The sequence below is a fragment of the Stegodyphus dumicola genome, chromosome 6 (assembly GCF_044657685.1).
Source record: "Stegodyphus dumicola isolate Sdum_Otavi_A_Nest chromosome 6, ASM4465768v1".
Classification (NCBI taxonomy): Eukaryota; Metazoa; Arthropoda; class Arachnida; order Araneae; family Eresidae; genus Stegodyphus; species Stegodyphus dumicola.
In genome coordinates this window covers 95,089,333-95,112,423 of record NC_140773.1, presented here as the reverse complement: position 1 = coordinate 95,112,423, position 23,091 = coordinate 95,089,333, and the positions used below count along the sequence as shown (strand labels likewise).

General features: G+C 32.0%; 1 protein-coding gene across 1 annotated transcript in view; it reads right to left on the bottom strand.

Annotated features, from left to right (window-relative positions):
• Positions 1 to 23,091, bottom strand: part of LOC118187393 (UPAR/Ly6 domain-containing protein qvr-like) — a 143,897-nt gene that overhangs the window by 17,653 nt on the left and 103,153 nt on the right. Inside the window, exons 2-3 of the mRNA XM_035357604.2 lie at positions 18,495 to 18,542; positions 7,587 to 7,733 (exon numbers count right to left, since the gene is read on the bottom strand). Coding sequence (XP_035213495.1) covers positions 7,587 to 7,733; positions 18,495 to 18,542 — 195 coding nt within the window. The remainder of the gene's footprint in view (positions 1 to 7,586; positions 7,734 to 18,494; positions 18,543 to 23,091) is intronic.

Genomic DNA, 23,091 nt, shown 5'->3' with positions numbered 1-23,091 from the left:
CATTTTGAGATACAGACCTTCTTAAAGTAAAGAGATTGTAATCAATTGATTTAAAACTGTGTAGTTCTTTCTCATTCTATTCCATGAGAAAATAGATTATGGGCTAAAATAAGGGAAAAGAAATAGGTTCATGACATAACACCGAAGAATAACCTTGCAAAATAATGCGGCGCGCAGCCTATATTCACCAATAATTGGATAACAGATCGGTTTAATAAGTGAAATAGTGTTTCAGCTGAGAAATTCACCCTATAACTATCCTTCATGCATTCATCCATTTTGTCCAGGATTTCAAGTGCAAAAATTGCGGTTGATTGGTCAAGTTTTACATCGCTCAGCAAGTTTCTCAACCTTGAAGGTCTCGTCAATTATAGTAATAGTTTAAATTGACATAGTGTTTCATAGGAAGCAATTTGCTCCATATATGGAGATCACCTTACTATAACTTCAACTTCCATTTACTTCTGAAAGATCATTTTTTGGTAGTACGACTATCAAAAATACATCATCTGATTAGAGGCAAACCAGAGCACTGCGGCCCCATACTCCGGCATATGATCGTTCCTACTTGCGTGATGTCACAAATCCTTTCCTCTCCTGTAACACCTGGTTACGGTTATTCTTCCGTATCCTCATGGGAAAAACTTCAGCTAAGTCATCACGTTTTCCCCTTTGGCTAAATATTTTAGTCACATCCTAAATACCGAATGTACGTAGCGTCAAAAATTCTTCTGTACATTTTTACGATAAATTAACATCTGTGGACGCGCCTAAAAACAAGAAAACTATTTATAGATAAAAGAGTATGAGCAAACAATATGAAAATTATAACAATTATTTTAAAACTGAAACAAGTAAAACAGTTTATAGAGAGTTAACAGAGAGCATTCTCCCCTTGTTAACGTCTTCATTGCTCACGTTTTTCTGCAGTTTATTGAAAAGTTCGAGAAAATTATGTATTTAAATTATGGGACATCCATGTGAAACACTCTGCAGTAATTTATCGCTTCATGTTGATGAGAAAATACACATTCTTCTATAAGTATATGGAATTTCTACTCTATAAATAAACAAAGCATCGTCCCCGCACAATGGCTATCTAGGACGATGACAGATGTTTGAGATGAAATTTGATTAATACGGTACTACGGTGAGACGAAATTTGATTAATACTGTGTTTGGCTTGCAACTGCTTTCTCAGCATTCTCATTGGCAGTATGTCTTCTCATTGGAAATGCTCTATCAAGCATAGTGACCTTCGAGCTCTCGTTATGTCACAAAATATTTCAAACACACTAAATTAGTATTTCTCAAACTTAATATATTTTTCCTTTCATAGTAGTACAAAGCTACTACGAAAGAAAAAAGAGTTCGCTAAAAGAAATTAAGGTAATTAATTGTATGCAAACATACATAATTAGAAACAATGAAATGATGATTGAATGAAAAGTTTTTTTAATGTTTGTTCTTTTTACTTTAATTAGTTATATATGTATATGTAATGCTAATGCATAAATATATATTCGTAACTGCAATTATATATATATGATGAAAACAATTTTAGAAGTATTGAAGTGCAAAACAAATTTAAAGTACTGAGATACAGAAACACAGAAATACAGTAAAAGATGTAGCAAATGTTGATGCCATAGAACGTAGGTCTATATTAACGAGGAAGAATTCTGATTGCGTAGAATGCTAAAATGTTGAATTCGTAATGACTAACAAACTTGGCAATCGAGGCAGATTAACTTCCATTTTTATTTAAATTGACATTTGTGGCCACAATTACTTGACTCTAATTGTGCCTATTCAAGAACATTTACATTTTCAATACTATTGGGACAGGAAGGGAGCACAGAGGAAACGGTAGGAAGATACGCAGAAGCTACAATAGTATAAAGAGAAAATAAATTTTAGAAAAAAGAGGAAACAACTAAATTAAAAAAGAGGAATTAAGAGGCTATTACTAAATTATAAATCTATTTTTAAGTATTTTTTATCTTACATATAAATGTTGAGTAGGCACTATTAGAGTGCCAACTGGATTGTATCCACAAATGTCAATAGAAATAAAAAAATGAATATTTAATCTTCCTCGGCTGCCAAGTCTCCTAGTCATTACAGAAATAAAAAAATGAATATTTAATCTTCCTCGGCTGCCAAGTCTCCTAGTCATTACGGATTCAACATTTTAGTGTTCTACGCAATCAGAATTCTTTCTCTTCAATATGGATCTGTGTGCTACGCCATCAACATTGCTACGTCTTTTTCTTGTTTCCCTTACATATATATATATATATATAAGGTATAATAAAATACGCTGCTTTAAGAATTCATTGGCGACCTCAAAAATAACTACTCTAAATTTGGTGTTCTCCTCCCTAAATGCATCTGTTCTCCCAAATTCGAGATCATTCCATGTTACATAACAACCTAAAATTAAGCAATCACAGATTATCCGTACTTGTGCATCATACTTAGTATAAATACTCTTTGCAAGCAACTACGTGATTCCTTTTCCTGACTCTGCCATGCAAACAACTCGGCGCCGCTTACGCTGTCCTGTCTAAAATGCTTACGTCGTACTTTTAAAATGCGTGCACATAAAATTTATCGTATTTAACTATGATTGTATAAATTCCTAACAAGATGATTTGATATTTGTGAAAATAACGATTGGTGAGTCATCGAAATCCAATTTTGTCATCGTCGTCTGTATGCCTTTCCATTCAGATATGTCTATAGCCACAAGTTAAAAGTACCGGACTCCTTCTTCGCAATTAAAATACTACATGTATATATAAATGTATATGTAAGGAATGTAATATATATATATATATTAACTATATATTAATTTTGTTTAGTACACGTTTAACTAGAAAAAGATCATACTATCCTGGAAAGTGAAAATAAACTATTGTATAATCATTTCTAGTGAAAACTGTATCTTGTAAAATTAAATTTTCAGACTACGCAGCTTAAGCTCTAGATTTTATTCTTTTAGGTCCTAATTTATGTATATATATAATATGTAAAATACGAAAGAAATTATTAATTATTAGAAAGGGAAAAGAGCAAATTTAGAAGTTTACATCTTTTCCCTTTCGCTACATCGTCATCAGTCATCAACGAAAGCAAAACACAAATCAGCCTGTTTCTGAACTTTAAAAGACGCAAATAAAAGTTTAATATTTAAAATAATCTCAGAAAATTAGTCAAAGTAATCCGTATCTTTATCCATACAACCCTTACAATTCGTAGTTAGTAGTGCATAAAATACGTATGTAGCCGAAATTAGTAGTGCATAAAATCCAAAATCATAAAAATGCTCAAGAATTTTTTTAAAAAAATTATTTTGAACAGATCGAGTCGCAAAAACAAAACGAATAAATACAAGCAATCCAAAACATAAAAATTAATAACATAAAAATTTGAAATCTATAGGCTAGAATAATATTTTGCAAAATTATAGCATCAAAATAGCACAAAAAAACTTAAAAATCTAACATAAGTAATTATTTTATATTGAAGCAGACTTCGCTTACTTCACTAACTCCCTGAGGACGATGCAGCGAAAGAGTAAATTTCTAAATTTCTTTTTTCCTCTTTCGTTTATAGTTTTGACATTTTTTAGCCTTCATGATGTTTGCGACTGTGCTTTTGGTTGTTTGTTTTTTGCATACGATTTGTTCCGAATGAAATACGGCACGGATGCATTTAAAAATATTTTTCAATTTTAATTTATTTTGCATTATTATCATCGCTTATTGCTGCTTTCAGAGTGCAACTAAATTAGATTTTGAACTACTTTTCACTTTTTATATATTCATTTATACATAATATATATATTACAGAATAAGTAAAAGAAATCAAATAGGATGATAAAGTGTCAGAATAAATTAATATATCTTTTTTACAATGAAAGTAGTAGTGGTAATCGAACGTGGGACAAGCTATACATTGGTGAGAGAGAATTCAATTTATGCCTTGTATCTGAGCAAGGGTATTGGTTACTCGCTTTTGAACTTTTATCTGTTACCTTCCGTCTTAATCAATAAAGAGCTACGAAGAAAAGTTACGAAGTACAGGACTTCAGTTGGAAGGAAAATAATATTCAGTAGAACTGTTAAATTTTCCGAACGCGCCTATATCTGGCAAACTAGTAGAAAACTGTACTGATGATTCAGAATTAATTCATTTCAGTACTTGGCAAAGTAATGAAGAAATATCACTCGGCGGAGTTTCTAGAAGAACAGCTAAATTAAGCGATCACAGATTATCCGTACTTGTGCATCATACTTAGTATAAATACTCTTTGCAAGCAACTACGTGATTCCTTCCACCGCACACTCTCATAAAGCAGAAGACGAAGGATCAATATTATCTCGAAATAAAATCCAGAAATCTCTGAAGAAATTCTAAGCTTACCCAAATGAGATTAAAGAAGCTTGGATTAAGTGATGGGAGAAGAAATAAATTCTCTAAAAGAATACCAAACCTATCAACTTGCAGATTTACCACCAGGAAAACGTGCAGTAAGCGGCAAATAAGTGTTTAAAACCAAATATAATGAAACTAGTAAGAAGATAAAATACAAAGCAAGATCAGGAGCCAAAGAATTTATTTAAAAATAAGGGAATGATTTTGATGAAACAATTTCACCAGTAGTGAAACCCAATGCAATTCAGAGTTTTCTTAACATAAGCAGCGTATAATAATGCAAACATTCATCAACTAGACGTTAAAGCCAGCATTTCTGCATGGCAAGTTTAATGAAGAAACATACTGTTACGGAATGTCAAGGCGCTGTGAGATGGCTTCCCCGCAAAGCAGTTTTACTGTTGCCATAAATGGCAAAGGAAGGCAGGGTTGCCACATTTGGGGAGAAATTGCCTATTTGGCGACAAAATTGACGATATATCATGGACGGTTGGAGAACCTTCTGGAACGAATTCTTACTGGTTTAGCCCAGAATGTTCTCGAACACAAGCCGAAAGCTATATAAACCCTGCTGGTCCGCAGTCAGTTAGTGTGTGTGTGCCTCGTTGAGTGCGAGATAGTTGGTCTCGAGTTAGTCAGTCTGTGCGGAGTCGATCGAGTTGACAGCCGGGCAACGAGTGCCGAATGGGCCGTCGAGTGCACCGAAGGAGTCTCTTAATGTATCACGGTTAGTGCATCGTCGAGCGAGCGTGTTGAGCTCCGGGAAGGACTGAACCGAAGAGTCGGGAGCCGTGCTCTGTGTGTCGTCGAGTGCATCGCGAGTTGTAGCGTGGAGAGTCTGGAGAGTACGTGGAGTTCCGAGAACGACCCAGCAGAGTCGAAAGCTGCACTCTGGTGCTTTGCAGTGAAGCTGTCTCCACCGTGATAGCTTGATAACCTGAAGGCTGTGTCGCTGATCCTGTCAGCGTGTTTATAGTAGTTCATCGATGACTGTAAAACGTGTTTTGGAGCTGTCCTGACAATACTGGCAAATAACGTGTGTTTCGATACTTCATCAAGTGTCGTCGTTATTCACTCCAAATCCACACGAACCTCGTACAAACGTGAAGAGAAAAACGCAACAACTGGTATCAGAAGGAAAATAACGCAACAATACATGGGAAAAACGGAAAGATTCCTAATTCCGGAAGAAGGAAATAAAGTTCATATATTATAAAAGTTGATTTGTTGTCTCAAACATTCGGTTACGTGGTGGAATGCAGAAATTGAAAATACACTCAAAAACATTGGGTTCAGTCAACGCAAAGTATATCCGTGTCTTTTCACAAAAGAAAATCGTATTTAAAGAATTAATATAATTGTGTATGTTGATGATATTTTAATAAGTTCTAAATAAGAAGGACTATTTTTTCAAGTAATTACGATTAAAAGAAACGCTATCATGCAACACATCTTGGTGAAGCTAAATATTTCTTAGGCCTGGAAATAAATCGAAAAGAAGATGGAAGTTATCTTTTATCTCAGTAAAATAAAACAGACAAACTTGCCATAAACAAATAAAACAGACAAACTATTTCAATTTGAAGAAGCTAAACCTACTAGTATAGAAAAAGAAACAAATTATTTTAGTCTAAACAAAGAAGAAAATCTTCCATCTTCAAATGATAAATTTCGCCAAGCTATCGGAAGTCTTTTATATATCGTCTATCACAAGAGCAGATATCGCAGTTTCAACACATAGATTTAGCGGAAAATGTAATAATCCACGTCAAAGGGACGGAAAAGTAAAAAGAATCATTAAATATTTAATTGCAACAAAATATCTATCTCCACATATTTCGTCTGAAGAACTTAATCTTACAGGTTTTTCAGATGCTGATTGGAGATAAAATATTGAAAACAGGAAATCCATTTTATTAGGCAAGAATTATATTTTGTGGTATTCGAGATAACAAACGTGTGTCTCTTTATCCTCAGCGGAAGCTGAATATGTTGCACTTACGCAAGCTATGCAAGAATTATTCTGGCTGTTAAAGCTAGCAGAATATTTTAATGTACCTCAAATTTTACCGATAAAAGCTTCTGAAGACAATTAGTTAATAATAAAGTTTGCAGAATCTAAAAAGCATATATAGTTTGCATACAAAAGACATTGACACAAAATTTCATCATATATGCCACTTGCATTGTAAAAATATTGTAAAACTATCCTATCTTTCAACTGAGCAAACGGCTGCGGATATTACAACTAAACCAATTTGTAAACTTCAGTTTTGCAGGAATCAATTTCAATTGTTATGAATTTTATTAGCAAACGAGAGGCAATTTAGAATAAATTAGTGTCGCCTTTGCATAATGAAACGGAAAGAAGAAATCAAACGTGTGCTAGCTATATACTAGCGAGAGAAAATTCGGCCTATGCCTTGACCTCAGCCAGAATATTAACGTACTCAGTTTTCCTCTTTCAGCTATGTTACCTTCCGTCTTGGGTTATAACTCCTACAACTACTGCCTAATAGATAAGCATGAACATATTAATGACTTATGAATGAGTCTATTGTAAGTTCTTTTTCAACATCTTCAATTTTAAATGTCTGTGAAGACTGTTAATGTAGTTGTTCTGCTTAAGTTAAGTAACTCTCGCTCATTTGTTAAATAAAGATTTCATAGTTGCTTTGACGAATGATTATTTAAAGAAACTGCGCTAGAAAGAGTACATCGCATTAAAAGCTCCTTAGCTGGGTTAATGCACAACACACTAATATAAAAAGGTAAAATTTTTCGCAGCCCACCTAGAATCTCCTCCCATCAATACTTTGAAAAACTATTGCTTTAAAGGCATTTAATATCACATGAAATACTTGGTGAAATTAAGAATTCATTTAATTTGTCCTATTTTTATAAAATTTTATAAAAATTAAAAACAAATACATTTCGGTAAATATGTCTTCATTTGTCACAGCGTCTTCAATTTTACAATAAAAAGCAACGTCCGTTTAAAAAGGCCAGCCAAGCGTTCATATTTAATGTCACAATCAGAATACTTTTTAATTTAATTAATTAATTTAATTAATCTCCTGCGGCTAATTATACAAGTATTATAACTTTAAAATATAGGTAATAAAATATAAATGAATACGTACGTGTTGCTGCGTACATGACGATTTTGACACAACATCCCTCGCACTGTTTGAGAGGGGGCAAATCATTGGGATGGGCTGTTGAATTGAAAGGATCCTTGCATCGTGGATCTGTCCACGAATCACATTCATAGCACCAGTAAGTACTCTCTGCAAAATGATATTACTTGTCACATATAAACATGCAAAAATTTTACACAGAAAACTTTCAAGCAAGCAGTTGTTCCGAATTAATTTTTAAATTTAATTTAAAAAGTTTAACCACAACTAAAGTATTCTGTCGCGAAAAATGCAATTTATCAGGCATTTTACTGGTAGAAATAGAATTTCTATTTATTGCACTACAAACAAAACATTTAGATTCTTACGAATATTAAAATATGTTCATAACCTTAATAAATAAAATGTTGTCTGTCTAATTTCTATAAATTACATAATAAAGTGAAAAATCGCAGTTTTTAAAAACAGGAAGTCCGTGAAACATAGTATGATAACTGTTTCGCTGAATCAGTATACAACACGCTAAAATTGCATTTCTATCAGTACTTGTAATTTAATTTTAACATTAAAGCAATCTTTTCAGAGTTTTAGCTTTGTATCAGAAAAACACCTTCAGGCGTTAAAATCTCTAATATCGATATGTATATAATTTAACAGATGAATTAAAGTTAACAGTTATTGCTAGACGGCAGGCAGATTAATTTCATGGCTTGTTTCATGCTAAAGATGCATTGGACTGAATTCTGAAATTCTCACACAATACCTCAGAGCTAGAATTTATTTGTTGTATCTTTATTGAGTGACCTTTATTTACTAACTTGAAGGCATCATATGCTGGTGCAGGTCACTATCCGACTTCAGAACAAGCAGCATTAGCTTGCACTTTGCGTCAAGTACTTACGTAACTTTTATGTATTAAATATATTCTTTCCTTATTTAGCCTTTTTAAATTAATTAGTATAGACAAAAGAAATAATAGGAGGACCGGAACGTAATGTCGCTTTCTTACATTAAATTCAAACGAATACATTTTTAACAAGTTTTTCTTTTTAATCAATAATATAATCACCCTCGTTATCAACAATCTTTTGCCATCTAATGGGCAGATTTTCAATCCCGGACTGATAAAAATCAATTGGTTTTTGAGTAAAATATCTCAAGAGAACATTTTGGACATTATCCAAATGTTCAAATTTTTTGCCACTAAGAAAATGTTGCAGGGATCCGAATAAATGGAAATCCAATGCTGCGATATCGGCCGAGTATGGTGGGTGAGTATGGCAGTACCTCCCACCCAAATTCATTAAATTTTTCCTGTGTGTGTCTTGCACAGTGCGGTCTTACATTGTCGTGTTGCAGAATCAAGCCTTTTCTGTTGACAATTGATATTTTTCGATTAAATATTGGTTCACTCCATCCAATTGTTCTGCATTAACAGTTTGTCCAGGTTTGAACAATTCAAAATGAACAATTTCGCGAATACTCCATCAAACACCCAGAAGCGCCTTTTCGGGATGTAAACCCTTTGTAACCCTATTAAAACTGCCTTTTGAGTTTTGGATTATCATATAGGACTTATTGTTTTCAGTTTGACCACTAATCAAACAATCAAAAAACGGTTCTGTATGGTGCCGTTGAAGCAATACGTTGCGTGTGATGGATACGTTGGCTTTGTTCTTTTCGGACAGACTATGGGGGACTCAAACACCTGCTTTGCTTATTTTTCCATTCTGCTTTAAATGTTCTTGGAGGGTCGACCAAGGTTGGTTAAGAGTGTTTGACACGGATTTGCTTCCACTTCTGCCCTTAGCATGTCATTGTCGACATGCGCAGAAACGACATTACTTTCCGGTCCACCTATTATATATAAATAATGATATAAAATATGAGTTAACACTGACTGAAAACAAATGTGCTGTTAATTATAAATAAGAAGTAAACGAGCAATATGAATAACGAAAGTCATAAATGAATAGATACATATGAATTAAGATTTCGTATGTATCTATTCATTTGCTATTTTGTTTGTATTCTTTTATTTAGCCGAAGCTAACACAAATTCTAAACAAGTTGGCCCGTAATATTAAATTGGCTGGCGAAGTTATCCAAAAGCACTTAATACGGCCGAGCATAGTAACAGTTAGAGAGACGTAGCCAAAAGGCGAACGCGCACTATTCAGAAATCCTAATTCCCTCTCCCGAAGTCAGTGGAACTTTGACTTAAATTCTTACTCCTTCTCATTTGCATTTAATGCGATTCTAAAAACTCATTCTGGTAAAGAACTGTAAGCTGAAGCTAGAAGAGATAGGAAAGTCGTATAAACTTAACTTTTATAAAATTAGTATTAAACCTTACAAGTTTAATACTAGTATGAGAAACGTCTAGAACATCTAGTATTAGAAAGTGACATAATACTAAAGCTTTTTACATCAACCCAATATGGTATGAATGCTGGTTATACTAACTCAACATATCAATGTTGTTTATATCGAACTCAACATGTTATGTATGCTCTTTATATTAAAACATATAGTTTTCCTAAAACTGGTTACAAAATTGAAAGGTTTTTCTGTTTGAAAAGGTGATAATTATTAAAATTAGAGAAACATAAGAGTGCGTCACATGAGTAACTGGTTAAATATTATGTCTCAATATATATAGTCTGTATATTCATAACCATATTTATGAATTATACAGTGTGGACTTTACATTTTTATGAATAAATAATTCAGCCTCTTGTTTTTATATGTAAATTATTTATATTTGTTATATGTTTCTATACTTTATGTAATTTTACTTTACTATCATACCATAGTTTACCTAACTATAGGGATATATAATCTGAAATTTTATAAATAAAAATAAATTGCGATACAAAAAATATAAATCAGTTTTTCTGGTTCTAATAGAAATGGTTTTCAATTAATAGAAATATTTCTAATTAATAGAAATTAATTAATTTCTAATTTAATTAATTAAATTAAATTTCTAATTAATAGAAATGGTTTTCATTATATCACAATTTTTTTGGTGATATAATCTTAGCATAGGTAAATAATTATGATATTTCCCAAGAAATTTGTATTCTATATAACAGAAGACAATGAAAAGAATTTTGGAAGAATAAAGATTTAAAATTTCGTTCATTAATTTCCAGCACATACTGACCTCGTAAACAAGAAGAATATGTAGCACAACTTTTCAGAATGTAACTGCTTTTTTCAATCATTCAGTAACAACATTTTTTCCCAGTACGTGAATTTTTAATAATCTTTAAATAAACTTGTTCTTTTACAGCCTGTTCTCTTTCATAAACTTTGTTCTTTTTTTATCATTTAATCTGCGCTGAATGTTACTCATAACATTCTCTAGAAATTTAACTTTTATAATTTTTCCATCAATATCCGAAAATATTTGCGCAAATGGAAATGGAAAGAATAAGTAAAGCTAGGAAAATCCTTTATGTGATATGGTTAAATTATGAACAACTTTTACTTTAGTCATATTCATATCCTAATTTTATATATATAGTCAATATCTAAAGTTTACTAAGAGAATAAATGAAAAATGGGAAGTTTATACAGCATTTCAGTTTAGGTTTATAATCCTTACTACCACGAATCTTGGGCTGCTCATTTGAAACGTTAAGTATTAAATCGTCTATATTGATCCTTTATGTAAAATATGCTACTTATTTCGAAATTTAAAGTAAAAAGAAAATCAGTATCACATTTAAATAAAAGAAAATGAGGCGAAATATTAGACTATCTGATACACTTTCAAATAATCTCTCGAAAGCCCTTCATTTGAAACTCAGAGGAATTTTATGCACATAGTCTCGAGAGCTTAAATTTAAAAAAAAATCATTCTAAACCATATTCAGTGGAATTCATATGCTATCGGACTAAAATTAAAAATATCGCACATTTATTGTCAAGCAGAATAATGCGCCGTTGAGAGTAACAGTGATTAACAATCTAGTGACTTCTTCGTATTTACTAATATTCAACTTAATTCAATCATTTTTATAATGATCGCATTGAATTATTTAGATTGCAGCAACGTATACGAGGGTTACTTGTCTAAAGGAAAGGATGACATAATAGAGGTGTTTTCAGAGGAAACTGGCTCGTGACTACGCTACACATGAAGAAACCCATAAAAATTTCCATACAGCCCAGGTGATTCTACCAGTGTTACTACCAGCCCAGGTGATTCTACCAGCCATACTTCCAGTGTTCAGAGATTTTAACTCTCGATTGTTGGCGAGCCATTTTTATAACGATACATGTTTGTACAAACTTATATAGCACTCCCGAGAAAAGATTACATTGAATTAATTAGATTATAGCAAAACACACTACATGTACTTGGTTAAGAGGCGGAATGCTTCGTGGAGGACCATAAAATAGACAAATCATAAAAATGTTCATGCAGCCAGTCTGTTCATCAAAAGCCAGGGTCAAACTCCTATTGTTCAGCGTTTGCATTACACGTATGAATACAAATGAACAACTGTTCACTGAGCTTTTGTAACAATTATTCAGAAAGTAAGCTGAGTCAAAAGAATATAAGATATATTTATTTATTATGCAGAGTGAATGGTGAAATTTTGTGAACAAATGGTGAAATTTTCAATGTTCTGCAATGTGCACTGTAGTGTATTTAAATTCAACCAACTAAGTAAAAACAAGAAAAAATTACGACTCCTAACAAGTCACGTAAAAAAATTCCATTAAATGAAATCAACAGATAATATAATCTCTACATGAACTCCAAGTGAAACCAAGCTCTATGTGTACGCACAAGGCCGATCAATCCTAGTGGGGGGGGCAAAATGGTGCACAGCACGTGGGCGGTGAAATGATCATCAACCAAAGTAGAAAAAATATAAAGACCTGAGCTAAATGTGACAAAACTATGAGTAAATAATACCCTAACCATTAAGCGACCTGCTGGCGCACAACAGGCGTAACACCCCGCTATTGCGATGTCATCATTGCGTTATGTGGGTAAAGAATAACAACTCTGCTATCGAGAGCCGATAAATCAGGAATATTCAGTTTCTCCGATTCGTATCCTTTTGATTTTGTTTATTAAAGAGTTAGAGTTACACTATTGGTAATCAAGAGATTTATAGGATATTTTGGAATTGCTCAACTTTATAAGTAGAACCAACCACGCACCAAAATAAAAGCAAGAGGTTAACAAGTTCAAGCATTTTATAAGCTAGTACCGTTAAACCAATAGTTAAGCTTCTCAACCAATGAGAAAATTCCACACTGAAAAGAACAGCCAACCATATAATTCCTCTTGTTTATCAAACCAACTGAACTGAAATGAGTTCTTGTCTGATGAGTCGCTTGCTCGTATTACAACAAACGCATTGGCAACGACAAAGTCTCTTAGCTGATTTCATAAAGTTGTAATAATTCAAAAATTTCAATTTAATGTGACCTTGTCACACGTACTGACAGTGGACGAGAATCAGTACCAAAAAAAAATTTAAATACAAGGTGTTTATAAAGTCCCGGATCCATTTTGATGTTTAATAAGTCATAAAATAATAAAGATAGATTAAAATTAATAACATAAATGGTTAGATAAACTCAAAAGGTTTCATGACCCTTGTTAATGAACTTCCACGTGTGCCCCCTTCGTCGCACGGAGAATATTAAGTCGATATTCAATTTCACGTCAGGTACCGGCAAGCATGTCGGCATCCACAGAGGCTATTGCGGTTGTAATTCTGGCTTTTACGTCATCAATGTACACTCTTCTCCTGTAAAAGTTGACCTTTACAAATCCCCAAAGAAAAAAGTCCAGCAGCGTTATATCAGGTGATCTGGGTAGCCAAGGAATTGGACCTCCTCGCCCAATCCATCTTCCTGTAAAATGGTCATTCAAAGAACTACGAACGATGGTACCCCAATGAGGTGATGCACCATCTTGTTGCAAAACGACATGTGGCTGAAGCTCTTCTAGTTGTGGAAATACAAAGTTTTCCAACATGTCTAAGTATACGACTGATGAGACCGTCTTTTCTGTAAAAATGAAAGGCCCAATGACTCGGTCGTGCATTAGTCCACACCACACATTAAACTTTGGGGAATCCCTTTGTGCCTCATGGTATTCATGGGGTTTTCAGATCCCCATATGCGCACATTATGGTGATTAACAATGTCAGAAAGATGAAAAGATGCTTCGTCGGAGAACATTATGAGCTTCAGAAATTCAGCATCATCTATTCTTCTTAGTATATCTGTTGCAAAGAAAGTACAGATATTTAGACTGGAAAATGAAATTATCTGAAATTAACCACACGCGCAGACGATATTTACAAAAGTAAAAATATTCAAACCTGAAAAGGAAAATATATAAGTTATTCTATCAATAAATGCCATAAGTTTGTTTATATCTTCATTATTTTATGAGTTATTAAACATCAAAATGGGTCCGGGACTTTATAATCACCCTGTATTATTTCTCTATAGTGTTATGAAAACGTTACAAAGTGAAAGACCACGAGACATAATGGCGATTTTTTGCCATAAACATAATGCCATAAAATGCATAATATGCATATTTTTTCAAGATAGTGGTAATTCAACAAACAACATTAGAATCACTAGCAGAGCTTAAACAGGCTGCTAAGCACCATCTCGAAGTGGACTAGCTGCTCTGTCAGTGAATAAATAGGACCTTTTTATAGAAAAGAAAGAGGTGAGAATCTTAAAAAACTTTCGTGGATCTCTTGAACGATTTATTTGCAAATGTAGATATGGCAGAATTTGATTTTGCAGAGGTTCATGGTGGAACATCCAGAGAAAACACGAGCTTCGGTTTTACTGTCAATGATACTGGTACTTGGCCTTCCAATTTAACTTTTAGAATTATTGAACTTTTAATTGAGACGGAACTTGTAAGTGAAAATTTAAATTTCCTACTAGCGAAACGTAGACAATGCAGTTATTCGTGCTTTTAAAAGGTATTGGAAAATGGTAAAAAATTAAAACGAACTTGGCTTTTATATTCTGTTTCATTAGAGGCCGTCTTTTGCTTTCCATGTAAATTAATCGGAGGATCCGAAAGAGAAAATATTCACTTTATTAATCTTGGTTATAAGGACTAGCGTCTTTGCTTTGACTATTTTTCTATATACGAGAGTAGTGCGAAACATGAAATGTGTTAAATTTTATTGAGAGCTGAAAATATGGCTAAGCAAAAATAGCACAATAGATACAGAACAACAAAATTTCTTCTCACTGGAAAAGAAACGATGGGTAAAACTTATCGAATAAATGATTGTTATTGTGCAATTTTTGGCTATCGATAACTTAGCCTTTAAAAGTAATAGTTCAGGCCTATTCGAAACAAGCAGGGAAACTTTTAAAAGCGGTGTAAATAATAGTCAAATTCGATACTTATCTTATTTGAACACATAAATAACGTCCAAAAATCTACGGATAAAAATACCCGCATATCCCATTATGTAGGTCAACAGTTTCAAAACGAACTGTATTGCACTTTTAGCTGATTCTACTAAAAAGCAGATTAAGAAAATAATACAAAATTCTGAACATTTTTCGGCCATAATAGACTGTACACTGGACATCAGCCAGATTGAATAAATTATATTTACTTTTATAATGCGATATTTAAACATGTGAAACTTCAAATCAGCTATTTCCGAATATTTTGTGGGATTTTAGCGGATTAAGGATATTACAGGAGGAGGTTTATTCACTTTTTATTAGAATATATACTACTTTCTAGTTTAAATCTAGATGTTCAAAATATTCGGGGCCAAAGATATGATAATGGAGCCAACATGCGCGGAAAAAATATAGGTCCGCAGAAAAGACTATTAGATGTTAAAGAAAATTTCGCAACTGGTTTCTTTAAAATATCCAATCTCTTTGTTGAGCTGTTAAGCGATACTCGCCGGGAAAATCGAATGAATGCATTGCGACCATTGCAAGCCAGATCTTAAAAACATATTCGTTGCACTAAGTCAACTTTCCCAAAAAGCAAAGGATCTGTATAACTAGACTAAAAGCTAAATCTTATCGAAAACAATTTGTTTACATAAACTTATACGTTCATTAATAATTCATTAATAATTTGGCACGATTTGCTAGAAAGAATAAATATTGTATTGATTTAGCAGAACGTGTCGAAGTGCTAAGAAATTTAAAAGCATATTTAATGGGCGAAAGCTTTTAGCATATTCATCAATCAATCGTCCATTTTAGCACAGGAAATTGAAGTAGAATTGCTGAAATTCGTAAAAGAAAAAGCCTCATATGTTTCAGTGCGAATCACATGATGACTATGTTACAGAACCTAATCAAAATTTTAAAGTTGATTTATACTTTCAAGTTTTATATATTGCCGGCAATTCTGTAGGTGAACCTTTCGATTTGTTGGAAATCCATTTCTCATTCTTCAGTATTTTACTAATGTTTTATTCAGAAGGTAACAATAATTTTAAAAAAGAGTTGCATGGATTTAGACATTAAATTTCAAATATGTATGAAAAATTAGAAAGGGATTTAAACTGTATGTAATCGCACAATGAACTACTATAATTTCCAGATCTATTTTCCAACATTTTCCAGTTAAAGCCAAAGTTTCAAATCATATATTAAGTCAAGATTTCACACTATTATACGACAATTTCTCTACAGCACTTAGAATTTTTTGATAATATCAGTGTTGCTTTAGGTAAAAAAAGGTTTTTAAAATTATGTTCGATTATAAATTATTTAAGTTCAACAATCTCACAAAAAAGGCTTTTTAATATGGCTATTAATTCTACTGAACGTGATATCTGTGAAGCGCTAGTCTTTCCAAGTATTATAAATATATTCGCTTGTAAGAAAATTTAAAAAATTTTGTTAGAAATTTTTGAAAGATCAGAAGACATTTAGTTATCTGTTTTACTTTTTTAGTCTTATGCTAAGTTTTCTACATTACTTTTAAGATATAAAAACAATTAGCTTAACAAATAAAAATTTTAAATAGCCGTCTTGTTATTTATTTATTAATATCGTCTTATTACTGATTATAAGACTATGTATTGTAAATGTAGATTGCATTTTTCTAAAAATATAATACGTATTTTAACATATTTCTGTCTTTGATTTTTATCTACCTATATTTATATGATTTTTCCAAGTGTTTGAAAATAATTAATTTAAAAATTTAAACCATAAGGTTTGTAAAAAGGGCGGCCAAGTTTTATTTGCATGTGGATGAGCGACGGTCTAGGATCGGCACTGCTTCTGGCAAAGTTCAGACATTTTTATAAATTCTGTATAATATTGTATGCAGACTTTGAAAACGATTGTGAGACTAAATATCGCTTGAATGTTCTGTCATAAATTCACAGTTTCCTAACTTATCAGACAACGTAGGCCTTCAAATTACGCTAGTTTTGGTCACAGGATGTTCGTAAAAAAAAAAAAAAAAAAAAAAAAAAAAAAAAAAAAATCTGAAATGTTTCAGATTTTAAATTACGTCCAAAGGGGCGTTTTTTAACATTTTGTGTGTTACCTTTCTTTATTAAATATCATGTTCCTCGCACTTAAACCATAAGATCCAGTGCAACAGCAATATCGCAAAATAGTTTTAAAACGAGCATATCTTTAGAATTTCCGATACAGAGACTCACGCGCTGGAGATAAAAATGTTTTTTCTGCACAACGTTGCCATTGCTCGCTTTGAAATCCTTGAGTTTGTTAATCAAAAATTCGTCAAAGTTTTAAAAATAAGAAATCGATCATAAAACAAATTTCAAATTTGGTCTTCCACATGCTCATATTCGTTGGAGGATTACGTTATTCAAAATTCGATGACTCTATGTACCGTTGTTTTATCACAATACGAGAAATATACATACATTTATGCAGATTTTTCATTATTTAATTTCTTCAAATATAATGCAGGACTCTAACATTTTGTGGCAACAGTTTGAAAAGTGAACCGACATTTATGAGTCCGACGCAAAATGCCAAAACGAAACTAATAGTCCTTCGGGATTCAAATCCCTTTGGCCTAAAAAAAAAAAAAAAAAAAAATGAGAAGAACTTTATTCAGACGAATTATACATATAAAATAGTTCCAAGCTCGCATTACTATTCCAAACTATCGTATATAAATACTCTTCAACATAATTACGTAAAATAATAACTGTAAATTACTAAATGGTGTTTTTTACATTAAAAACGTATTAATTGTAAAAATGCTAAAATTCTAAATTTTTTAATTAATGTGTTTTATTTCATAAGACATCCAAATCGGCGCTTTTTTATGATTTAAATTATATGAATAATTTTACAACTCTTTTAGATTTTCATTATTATGAGACACATTCTTCTGTTTTGGTTTACGTGATTATGGCAAAGCTTTCGAGGCTATCTGCCTAAGGGAAGGCATGCCTTCGTGGAGGACATTCTAAGGGAAACTGGATCGTATACGCGTACATGGGGAAAATCTCGAAAACGCCCATGCAGCCAGCCAGCCCGTTTCGCAGTATTCAGCCATTCAGTACCCTTCGGCCATTGGTGGGCCGATTCTTCTCGTAAAATATTTTTACTGGAATAAGAAACAACTTATTAATCTCAACTTTCTTTTAGAAGATAATATAATCATTTAAATTTCGAATATTTCTAATCAAAGCTAGTGATTTATACATCACTTTGGTTCATGAATTTTACATGACCAAAATGTTGACACCTAAATACTTTCCTTATTTGAATCATTAAATTAAAACCGGGAGTTTAAAACCAATTGCTGATGAGATCGTGAAACCATTTTGAAATATCCTGTGTATGCATATATACTATAAATACTTGAAGGATCACATTTGTATTAAGCAGTTTCTAGAAATTGAGGTTTATACTTACTCAGGCACTCTTCTTCTGCATTCGAGCACAAAATGCATGCTGATAAAACTGAAATAAAAATCGTAATGTTAATAAACAACAGCTTAAACATCATTAATTTATTTATATATTTTACATTATTTACATAAAAGAAACGTCCATATCGTGTACAAATGTTACAGCTATTAGTAAATTACAAGATGCAATCCTTCTTTGATGTAATTTCAATAGAAATAAAGCTCTATTTAAAGGAAAAATTTATCTTATGCAGCAATTAGTCACTTCAGTGAAGAACAATTATATCTTTCCCTAAAATGCATCGAACAACTTTTGTTATGTAAATTAAGCTAACATTCACCAAGAATTTCGAAAATTACCTCTACTTATAATTAAAGCAAATGATTCTCGGATATTTTCACAATACTCTTGGTTTTATAAATTTACAGCAACAGCTTCTCACTTAACAATGATATTATTAAGAAAACAATTATATGTAACATCATGACATTAATATAAATCTGCTAACATTTCCGGAAGCTTGTACTAGAACTAAATTGTGTAACAATATAACAAAGACAATCCTATCTCCATAAGGATTGGTATCTATGTGGAATTAAAAGAATTCGTAGCTGAGAGAAAATCAAAAATTACTCTACTTTTGTATTAAAATTCTTATAGTGCTCAATAGATAAAATTATTTTCCCGATTATCTTAAATATACGAGAGCTTAGTTTGATAATTTCCTTGCTTTGGTTTACTTTTACTTATTATAAATTTGTTGCACGATTCTCATGATCTGGAATTCAATCCTGTATGTGTCAATGTTGAGTGAATTAATGAGCTTGTTAATACACGGTTAAAGAAATGAAATTAAATGCAACACATCAGTGGCATTATACGTGAAAATCAAATTATTTAATTTCCAATTCGAAATAAATGATTATCATAAAAATTCAGTAAAATACGGTAGCTATTTTATTTTAATAGGATGCACGGCTTACTTAAAGCAATAGTGTTTTATTGCCTATTTCAAACCCATCGAGTAAAAGCCCTAAATTGCCTTATAAATTATTTTTTCTAACGTTTCGCTCCTTTTATTTAATGTGATGTAATCAAATAATAAATATAAATAAGAACAGTTAATAAGAGTCATCATGAAAGATAACAAACAGATTGTGAGGCAGCCTTCAGATTACCATTCTGTATCTGGTATTTAATATATAAATCTATAATTTAAAATAATTCTGTAATTCCCTCACTAAAACAAGAAGAGTAAGCATAAAGTCCCTGAAAGAATGCCATTTCAAGGATCTCGCACTGACTGGTTGTAGCTGTCATTTTTATTTAGACAGATATTATTGCAATGGAAATAAAACATACATAAAATTTAACACGTATAATTTTAAGTTCTTAAATTTCATAAAACAGCAAAATGACACAAGTGGTTCGATAAATCCTATTTATAAATTTTGCTTATAAAGTTTTTTTGATAATGAGAGGAATAAACTGCTCTTATTTTCATTTGCATAGTTCATGTATCCTGCATTTTCTGAGGCAGACAGAGATGAAAAACGAGTTTCATTAGAGTACCAAGTTTTTGAATAAAATTCTTGGCAAATTACGATATTCCTTTTCAATCTGGTCTAAAAAAGATAAACGTCGTTTTAGAAATGAATGCTTTTTAAACTACCGAGACAGTCTATCATTACCTCTTCTTCGCTGTGAATAAATGGGAGCTTAAGCTTTTCAAGGTTAAATATGGAAAAGAATTAAAATCATTCATGCGTTTCACCAAGTAATATAAATGTTTGCTACATACAAGTCTTATATTTCCAAATAATTTACATTCAGTTTTAAAAATAAATTGGAAAAAATACTTTAAATTAAATTGAAAGAAAACATTTAAAAATTATTACTACATCAATTAGTAAAAGAAAAATTAGTTACCGAAGTCTTTTCTTTTTTGTTTCGCACAAGCTATCATTGTGCTCGGCACTACATATTGTAATAAACTATGTAGATACAATGTTTCAGATTATTATCAGAAAGAAAATACTCTTTTAAAAGATATATCCGCTAATTTGAAATAATTCTGACAATTTACAAAATGTAACTCAAGTTCTTAGTGCATTTGAATCTGACCAATTGTGGCCTTTATATTAAGTTTCACTGATGAAATATTAATTTACTTTAATTTTCTCCTTTCTGCCTTTTTTCGGCACGAAGTTCGTTCATTACGGAATTAAGCTAGATTTTGACTACTAAGCCGTTTTACTATAATTTTACGAATAAGAATGTGAGAATTTCTGTCTGCTTTCCCTGCCCAGGCGATAGAAGAAAAGACTGTTCTTGCTGAGATTACTTTTAGGCCGAAATCAGATCCACCTTTGTAAGCGTGTGTTCGAAACTCTGTAGTGATCTACGTAAGTTTTGTAAGTCGTTGAAAGATTTTAAATGCTGGATTTATATCCTTCGTTGTAAAAAGAAGCTTAGTGTTGAAACTAGGTCCAAAATCATTCACAAGAGGTGAGGTAGAATATAATTAAGAGTTTTAATTATGTGTTTGTTTGTTTGATTATCATCTATTCTTGTGGGGATAATTCACGACCCAGAACAAACTGAATACCTTAGTTTTACGGTAATTGATATCACAAAGTTAGCTGGAACCCACTTCAGGTACTGTGCAATTACTGAAGTTAGCACACAGCATTGTTAATAAACAAGAGCTTTGAATAACAGCACACTCTTTCGCTAATTCAATTAGTTAGGAACTAGAGAGCTGTCGACGAAGGAATTATTTGAATTAAATAACTACTTTCTACCCTGAAATTTCACGTCCTGAATTATCCTGAAATCTGATCTCTCATTAGCGTAAAATTAGACAATACGTGAAAACATAATAAAACATAACTTGCATTCACAAACTTATCTTTAAATTTATTCAATATGATGAACAAGGTTGAGACAGTGACGTATGAGTTAAATATAGCTTATAAAGAAAATACAACCATTCATATATGAATTTCTCTCTGAATAGTTTATACTATCAGGAAATAATCCTTCCAACAATATTTATTTTCATATAAATAATGACATTCCCTAACACATAATGAATAAATTGCGTTTAATTAATTTACTTTTTTTAATTATAAAATTAACATCAATGTAAATATAAAAATATAAATAAGTACACATTGAAAGGCATATAAGCGATGTCATACGCGAATTTTTATTCACGTTATTAGTTTATTGCACACATGCAGGAAACCGATAGTACCGTTTGCTGCTTGTTGATCATGTTCTACTTTACATTCAGGTGGGAATAGTCTATTTTTATAAAACAAATTTCATAATGAAATTGGTCAATTAATACGCAATAAATTAATTAACTCTCCTTAATAAAAGTCAGTAAAAATCTTGTCACTTTATCAGTCTCTATTAAACTAATAGATTTGAATGCAATTTATTTTCATTAAATATATTTTACCGTGAATAAATACCTTAAAACTACTCAATAATAGTTCCTAAACGGCAGATAAATATTTCTTATTAATAGATTAGTTAATTAGTACTGGTATTTTATTATTTTTGCAGTCTTAAATGAACAGGTCGAAGCACAAGATGGCTATCTACCTAAAGGGAAGGATATCCTCAAAGGGCACTTAAAGAAAAGAGGCTCATTTTTACGTTACACAGAGAAAACCATGAAACCTTTTAAACAGCCCGCTACTCTTCAGCTATCTTATCTATTTGGTCGTTGGTAAAATTAAAATCTCATACCTCAGTTCAACGAAGAGAAGAATATCCGGATTGGCACACAGTAGTACAGACTCACCTCTTTCTCATTCACAAAGCATGCATATCCCTTACCACTATGCCCGATATAATGCAGTTAAAAAGGTATTAAAATAAAATGCAATGATTTGAACAGCTGTGCAATCATAGCAGTGGGTTTGTATTTGGAGCATCAAAAGATAGGATATATGCGAATCTTGACTGTGGAGTAGAGTAAAAACCTTGATGGAGTATACAAATAGTTTATTAACGGTGCTTTTCCATATCTATATGTAATAATAAAATTCCATAGTCAACAATACACTTAAAATTCTAACTGTATGTTCTTTTCATTTTTAATGGCGACGGTCTCTTTGAAAGTACGTGGAATTAAATCCACAGCCCCGTAGTCAAGTTGTTTTTCCCGCCTTTTCTACACCTACAGTTATAGAATGTTCTGGAGATATTTAAAGCGAACTGTAATGGCTGACCAGGCTGACGTCATTTCTTGAAAGCTCCGCCTTTTCAGAGGCTATAAAAGGGCTCACAAAGGAATATCGGGGTCTTTTCTTTAATGTAACGACGCAGTAAACTTCATACAAAAAGTTATTAGTAGTTCTTTTACTTACTCCGGAGATATGATTTTAGTAACTGCTATTTCTCTTGAATAATAATAAATGGATCCTGTTTTTTAAACTTATCGTCTGATAATTTGAGCTTCGACTACATCTATGATTCTTCCCCAATCTATTTATTCCGGACAAAAGCTGGTACATCATGAAATGAACTTCGTATATATATATATATATATATATATATATATATATATACGAAGTTCATTTTA